This window comes from Anomaloglossus baeobatrachus, chromosome 2, assembly GCF_048569485.1.
Source record: "Anomaloglossus baeobatrachus isolate aAnoBae1 chromosome 2, aAnoBae1.hap1, whole genome shotgun sequence".
Taxonomy (NCBI): Eukaryota; Metazoa; Chordata; class Amphibia; order Anura; family Aromobatidae; genus Anomaloglossus; species Anomaloglossus baeobatrachus.
In genome coordinates, this window is record NC_134354.1 from 434,678,337 (window position 1) to 434,686,854 (window position 8,518).

At 39.0% G+C, this 8,518-nt stretch overlaps 1 protein-coding gene across 2 annotated transcripts in view; it reads left to right on the forward strand.

Annotated features, from left to right (window-relative positions):
- Window positions 1-4,858, forward strand: part of USP32 (ubiquitin specific peptidase 32) — a 391,424-nt gene extending 386,566 nt beyond the window's left edge. For both annotated transcript variants that reach the window (XM_075336246.1, XM_075336247.1), the window contains exon 34: window positions 1,066-4,858. In XM_075336246.1, the coding sequence (XP_075192361.1) occupies window positions 1,066-1,239 (174 nt within the window). In that variant the 3' untranslated portion in view covers window positions 1,240-4,858. The remainder of the gene's footprint in view (window positions 1-1,065) is intronic.
- Window positions 4,859-8,518: the final 3,660 nt, after the last annotated feature.

Below are 8,518 nucleotides of genomic sequence, written 5' to 3' on the forward strand. Positions count from 1 at the left end.
TTTCAGAGCTACCTTCTTCAGCACCCCCTGAAGAAGGTAGCGCCGAAACATGCACGTCAGAGAAGGCGTCACAATTCCTAGCCTGGTGCTCCTGCTACATCTTGGTAAATATACATGGTATACCGTTATATATTCCTCCTATTTACCTGACTGTTTGGCATGATTTTAGCCATTACCTATTTACTATGATCTCTGTAGCCGTCCTCTATCATGTTAGGTGTGTGCCCCATGTGGTCATTTACTGATAACTACATGTAGATTGGTTTCCTTTGTGCACAGTGTACCTGGACCTTATACTCTATGTTTCCATGGTCTCCAGCATTGTAACATATTATGGTGGCAAATTTATTTTGTACGTAATCTGACTACGAGTGATTACACACTATTGTTTGGCACAAGACACATTAAGTAGTTTATTGCGCTTTTTACATTTTTTATGTCTATTAATTTTTTGCATATTTAATTCTACACTTGGCAACTATTTAGTATTCTATCCTATCTATGCAAATTATTTTGTGCACACGCAGGTCTTTTCTCTATTTTTTGTGACTCCATTTTTATTCCAGCTAATTGGTGGGTGTTTTTTATTAAATCAATCCTATTTTTTATACTATTAATAAAGTTTACTTTAATAATCGTCCTTTTGTTCGGTTCCTTTTTCTTCAGATTCAGTTCCATTCCGAATGGTCCTCTTGGTCTTTTTAACCCCCACACGCAGGGCACAATTGAATTATACCTTACAGACTCTCATTATTTCTGTGTGTAGGTATGGGTTCTCTTAAACATAATATGTAATACTAATAGCACTTGTTGGACCCCATTGACTTCTTATAGGCTCCACCATGGTGTCTTTAATTTTGATAAGAAAAATATTTGCCCACCAAAATCTCCATAAAATTTTACTGATGGGAACCATGTCTTATAGAAATTGTAAATTTTGAAATTGTAATAAATTGTATGCAAAGATGAATATGAAATATCCACCAAAAAATGTGTCATTCTGGAATGATTATTACAAAAACGGCTTTTTCATGACCTTATGTAACAATCTTTACTCATCCACAGGAGCTACACCCTGATGAAATCGATACAGACTCTGCCTATATCCTATTCTACGAGCAACAAGGGGTGGACTATGCACAATTTCTGCCAAAGATTGACGGGAAAAAAATGGCAGACACTAGCAGCATGGATGAAGACTTTGAATCCGATTATAAAAAGTATTGTGTGCTGCAGTAACTATGGCTATGCTTCCAATATGTCCAGCTGATGTAGTGGGGAAGGAGAAGTATATCGAAGGGGAGAATAATGTTCTGGAGTTATTCTTTCTAAACATTTTGGTGTTGAGGTCACCAATGCATGTAGGGCCATTCAACAAAATAGACAGTGAATACAATGACATTTATTATTTTAAATGTCCTTCTTTTTTTGTATGTTGTTAATATTTTATTTATTTTAAACCCAGTTTCTTCTCTTCAAAAATGTGCCTAAGGCAAGCAGAATTAGCAGTTATCCTCTCAGATCCTAGCGACGTCTTGTTTTTTTCAGTGCAATTTCAAAATGACATGGTGAAACACTGGTATTGACTATCCTTATGATATTTAATAGTTTTTAAGAAATTTCTTGATTTGATTCAGGATATAAAATACTGGGGTTTTGTAGTTGAAATCCAGTTCCTGTGATGGGTCTCAGGGACCAAAGTTGTATGGAGTAGTGTTTGTTTCAAGTGGTAGATCCACCCAATCCAACCTACCGATAAATATGTGATGAGTATTGAAGTCTATGATCTAGGGGAAGCCAGGCAATGCACAATGTGGGGAAAAAAAGGTATGCAAATTAGCCTTCCCCAAGAAGAAAAAAGCCACCTCTATATTGCTATGCATTGCAGGTACCTAAACATTAAGTAAACGTATAATCCTTTAAAGATTAAAAAATTAGTTAAATACCTTGTAAAAGTCCCTGACTTATTCTGATTCTGCCTCTTTCCATCACTCCATTACAGAATTCACATTTGTTGCTGTTGGAGCGCAGCATGTGAAATCTCTGCTTACAGTCCAACTGGTCTTTTCTTCAGTTTTTTTTCTGGGCCTGTGTGCTTTCAACCCTTTCTCCAAGAGGCTGCCAATCACACCTTGGCAGCTGATCTAGCAGTCCCAGATATTGCTGAATTGTGATTGGCAATGTCTGGCAGGGAAGAGTGAAAGCACACCCCCAAAGAAGACACTGGGAGTGTCTTCAATTGGACTTCAAGCAGAAATTTCACAAATTGTGATCTAAAGGCAACAAATCTGAATATCCCTACAATGGAGTGGCACAGCACAAATCGGAAAAGAGCGTCTGAATCAGTGGACTTAAAAGATTTTTACAAGGTTTTTAAAGGGAATCTGTCAGCAGGTTTCTTCTAGGTAATGTGAGTACCATAATCTAGGAGCGGAGTCTTTGAGTCCCTGATCACAGCGATGTGTCACTTAGTGAGTTGTGTTTTGTTGTTTCAATACAATCAGTGTTTTATCAGCAGGAGAATATCATTAAAGGACAACATTGCACATTCAGTGTAGTCCAACTCCACCCCCAGCAGTGATTAGCAGCTCCCTATCATTATACAATGTACACAGCTAGCTGTGGTGTGCGCGAGGTTATACACAGCTCAACAACTGAGCTCTGCTCAAACTGCAGCAGAAGAAACTGTATGTTTATCAGAACTACTTCACCCAGCATACTAAATAACACATCACTTGAATTGGGATCTCAGCCCCTACCTTAATGTGCTGTCAGATTACATAGCAAAAACCTGTTTACAGATTCCCTTTAACTCAATCTTTCTCAGCAAGTGACAGGTCTGCGGAAATATTACTTCAGGAGCTTTGGCCAAACCTGAGTCATCTTCTAAGAAATATGTACACAATGTATTGTGAATGCATAAAAAAAAATGAGTGTACTACTTACAGTTGTCCTCGATGAATTGATCTTTACTTAGAAAGCTTACAAGTATCATGTCCTGTTAGAGATTTGTTTCTGTTATCATCTTTGGAGTTTTTGTTTTTTTTCTACAAACTTGAAGGCCAAAATTGAGTGCTCCTTCATTTGCCGCCTTCAGGCTCCCAAATACTATATTTACGTACATTGAACTGTTTAACAGAAAAGCCTTTAGTATGTTGAAGTATGTATGGCAAATTTCGGAAGGAAAAAGAAAAAGCCTAAATCTGAGTTCCCTTTCTATGTACGTCACTCCATCAACTTTTTATTTTCCTTTCCAATATTTGGGCATCCCATTAGGCCGTGTGCTTGTGCCAAATGACGGCATACGTTTACAGCTAGCTAGGTCTGTCAAATTATGGAAAAAGTTGTGAACAAGAATTATAAAGAATTTTTACAGAAACGTCCTATAAACAACACTATTAATTCACAGCCCCCTATTCTTTTGTATTACTTTTCTACTTTTATTACCCTGTATTAGGTACATCCCAGTGGTTTTAGTACTAATGCTGCGTAAACATCAGAACTTGGATTTTAGCATTATTAAATATAATAAGGTGATCACATTTTATGGCGATAGAGACACACTGGGGGGAGATATAAGTAAAGTTGCACATAATAAAGGCACAGGGATGGTTAGGATTGCTTCCCTATTCCTTTTAGTGCTTTTATGTTGTATATTAGGCTACCTAAGCACAAATTACTGAAGTCGTAAAAAGTAACATTTGAGACTTTTTACCTTTTTATAGCAGAAATAATTTTAAGTTTTCACAGTATCCAGAGCGCTTGTCGTTCTCACAAAGCCCTATTTGTGTAAATAGAAAGTGACAATGATGGCTACCTCTTCTCTGATTGGAAGAGATTGCAGAGGACAAAACGCGACCCCTAAAATTGTTATTTAATGTGGTTATAAATAAAATTGATATTTTAAGATTTTCCTTGCAGGAAATTAATAGAAATTTATTTTTCAGCTTGACCAGATTTCTGCAGGAGGCATCAGGATATATCATTAATAATCGCAGTGTTCTCTCTTAGCAGAACCGTTGTACAGTTCCTCTTTTTCTAGGGTATGCCTACAGATGAAAAAGGGACACTAGTTCTGCTGGAATGTTTAATACCTAGGAAATAAACTTGCCTAAACTAATAGAAATCTGAAAATGCCACTTACTGTAAGCAAAGCATTGTGGCCCTAAATTACAAGGCCATGATCCAAAAAATGCCATGCCTTTCCTAGTGGGAAATGTAAACTTATGGCGCACGTCCCTTTTTAGGTAAATTGTAAGAACAAGGTAGAGTTATAAATCCTCCTGTGTCACCTTGCATATGTGACCGTAATACATATAATTGAGTGAAGTGGTCATTTTCAGTGTTTCTCAGGAATGTTTTTTTTTTTAGTTATCAGTGATTTGTACACATACGCTGCAGAATGACATATTTTCATCCATTACTCTTTAGGACTGAACGGCGGCCTTGTACAGCCCTGAATAGGCACATTGTACTTCTAATTACCAGAGTTTCACATTTTACAGAGAGTTTAATTGCTGCGAAAGAGCTCCTAATTCTGTTTTCATTCATGATATCCCGCAGCCATGTAGCCGGCCATTATTGTCACCCTCCCACATTCTCACCTGGAATTATTCATGTGTAAGTGCGCAGCTAAGCACAAGAAGAACCCTATGGACAGCACCTTATGTAAATATGCCAACAGTAGAGCCATGCGGGTTGACCAATGCATAAAGAAATCTGTTGAGTAGCTTAACACTGCATTAACCAACTTCGTAGAAGGGGTTGTCTGAGCAGAATAAAACTTTGCCCAGGGGATGCGACATGTAAAAAATAATAAGCTCTGCTATACTCACCTACCGGTACACACCTGGATCCAGCGCAGGCCACTCAGTGGTGAGCAGAGAGACAGGGGGCAATGATGCCTCAGTTTCACCAGCAGCTGGACCGCTGCGGCCTATGATTAACTGAAGAAGTCATGTGACTTAGTAGCGCATAATCCTAAAAGACCTGATGCGTGACTTAAGTCACCTGACTGCTGCAACCAATCACAGGAATGTTGACACCACTGCTTCCTGTCTCTGTGCAGACCATGGAGCAGCCTGCACTGGACGCATGTGTGTGCCGATAAGCAAGTATGGCTTAGTTTGTTATATTTTACATATACTGTCTGGGCAGTGTTTCATTTTGCCCGGACAACTCAAGTGTTTAGAGAACATATGTACGACAGGTACTGTAACCTATATCTGTGCCATCCATCATATTGGTCAAATAAGACCTGAAAGTATTGAGTAACAAAAGTCTGATATTGGGGAAGATGATATTTGTTTGCTCAGAGATGTGTACTGAGTGAGTAGAGTAGATACCTATACATGCCCTGTAGATCATTTTCTTGTCTTGTTTGGGTAACTAGTATATAAATGAGAACAGATTTGTGTGGTAATCCCTTAGTATTAGAGAATTTAATAACTGCCTATCTTTCAAATACAATATCAATGTCATATCAGTGGAGTTTGGACTCTTAGAATCCCCCGCTGATCAGCTGTTTGAGGTGGTCAAAAAACTCATCTGAGGGCGGCGACTTGTTCATATTGTTCTGTCGACCCACATGCCTCACAATACAGGGTATTGCTGAATGTTCACATTCACTTGAACCAGGCATTGATGTCCACCTTCACGCCATTCACTTAATAGTGGCTCTGCTTGATTGAATGAGACCATGTTGAAATAGACAGGATGTCTGCTATTAAGGGTAAGTTATGCAGGTAAATGGAGCAGTAACAATCCAAAACTCAGATGTGTACTGTACTGAGTGGTGTAATCCATAATGAGGCGAGTGAGCGCTGCAGCCCCCTCAAACAGCTAATCACTGGGGGTCTGATCAGTTATCTATATTATGATCCAAGAAACTTTGTGTACTCATTGTGAAAACATTGTCCAACACTCATCTGAAATGTGGTCCACATAGTCACAAGGCTCATAGGGTGGTGTGACTATTTCCCACCATTTAGTAAGTCTGTGGGTGCTTTGTATACAGAGAAGTATAAGTATGCACTGATGAATAGAAGAGCGTGTGTAAATTAACAGTATGCACTAGTCTACAACTCCATTCTCACAAACTGCCTCTTGGGACCCCAGAACGTATCATTATAAAACATTGCAACTTTTACTCTGTTCCAGAAAATCCCATGAATATTGTTTTCTGGTTTTGTGATTGTGACTGATAGCATATCCATGGGACATTGAATCCGTGCAAATCTAAAGGGGGCTTTACACGCAGCAACATCGCTAGCCAAAGCACCCGCCTCCGTCGGTTGTGCGTCACGGGTAAATCGCTGCCCATGGCGCACAACATCGCTTACACCCGTCACACTATACTTACCTGCCTAGCGACGTTGCTGTGGCCGCCGAACCGCCTCCTTTCTAAGGGGGCAGTTTGTTCAGTGTCACAGCGGCGTCACTAAGCAGCCGCCCAATAGAAGCGGAGGGGCGGAGATGAGCGGGCAGAACATACCGCCCACCTCCTTCATTCCTCATTGCGGGCGGCCGCAGGTACGGTGATGTTCCTCGTTCCTGCGGTGTCACACATAGCGATGTGTGCTGCTGCAGGAACGACGAACAACCTGCGTCCTGCAACAGCAATGAGAATCGGGATTAGAACGACCGGACAACGATTAGGCAAGTAATTTTGATCATTAAAGGGTCGTTCGTGCGTTGCTAACGAGGCCGGATGTGCGTCAAGAATTCCGTGACCCGCTAATGAGATGTCGTTGCGTGTAAAGCCCGCTTAAGAATGAATAATGCTTGCCTTTTTCACTACAGGGCCGTAATGCTCTCAACTCTTGATCAAACCAAGGTTCCCTCTTCTCAGGACCCGGTGTCTACTATTGTGTCTCCGTCAGTCCCATCAAACTGTCTACTTAAAACTGAAGGAGACCATTGATTTGCAGGCTTAAATTGGTTGAAGTCTTCAATACAATTTGATCATATATTATTAAATCCTAACGATATACCATCAATCACTATAAATGGAAAACCACTTTACATTGTATAAAGCTAAGGTAAAAAGTTTATTTAAAGGGAATTTGTCACCAGGAAGGACCGCTTTACATTATACAACCCATTGTCCTATATTAAAGCAATCAGTCTATACAATATGACCATTCTCTGTGCCAAAATAAAGTGTTTGCTTAATTCTTTCTTAAAATTCTGATACCCAATAGCTGCGTTCATAGTTTTTATTTCTGAAGGAGTCATGGTTATGACATCGTGCTGCCCCTTCACCTTTCGGGCTGAGAAGTACAATAACTAAAATCTCAAACAAATCATTTTAGTGCACCCTGAACTGATCTGTGTTTTATAGAGGATATATGCTCTTAAAGGGATTGTCTGGGATTGTGAGATTAGGGGTAGTCTGACACCTGATACCCTCAACAATCAGCTGAAATCTCCTGTCGTGGCAGCAGGTGTCAGAATCGCACTAATCTCATATTAATAATTTAACTATGGATAGGTTTTTAATTATTTAGCCCCTCACAACCCCTCTAACTAAGGCGGATTTATCCTGCTGAAAGATTCCCTTTAAATTATACAAAGGAAACATTATATTTTTGATATATCTAATCCACATTGGCGCCATTGACTTAGTATATCATACGTAAAAATTCCCCCAATGGATCCCAATGCAGGGAATAGTCTTTTTTCATAAAAAGTCAGACTTTATGTACAGCTCCCAAAATATTGCTGTAATGATTTCCTACCGGGTACTTTGCCAAAAACTTAAATTATCCACGTTGCCAGATGACAGTGCCAGTGTGTATATTCCCTTTACCTTCAGTCAACACATTGTTTCAGTACATAAAAATCCCAAAGTTTTATTGTGCATATATTTATCGACGTCTCCGTGTGTAATCAGAATTTTTCTATACTGGGCTGTGTCAATCCGCATTGAGGAGGCAGTACGTGTTCAACCATATGGCTTCCCCGGAGTACAGTAGGTTAGCGACATTGGTCGTGTTCACCGTTACCTTCCTAACATGCCTCCACCTATAATTTCTAATAGGATATGCCTGTATAACAAAATACAAAGTACGCTTTTCTTACATGGTTACAAAATGTGAACGTACCACAGTTCATCGATTTGCTATGAACAAACTACAGTGGACAATACTGGTGATTGTTAGGTGATCATTATTTATGTTGGTAGCACATTTATGTTTTTTAATCTTATTTGTTCTTTTACTTGGTTGTAATTTTTTTTTTTTTTTTTTAAATTATAAAATGAGCTGATAAATTAGCAGGACATTTATTAAATTAACCGTTAACGATGTTGAATTTGTAAATTCTTGTATAAAACTATTGACAATGCACTGAGTTTAGAAAGATTTTTATGTACATATGCACTCTGTAAATAAGTGTTGATGTTATTGAAATAAGACATGTAAAAAAGTATTGGTAATTGTACATGGAGTGACCCTGTTTATCTGTAACTATTATTCCAACAAATTAAAAACTGTGGATGCAGATCTTATTTTCTGGA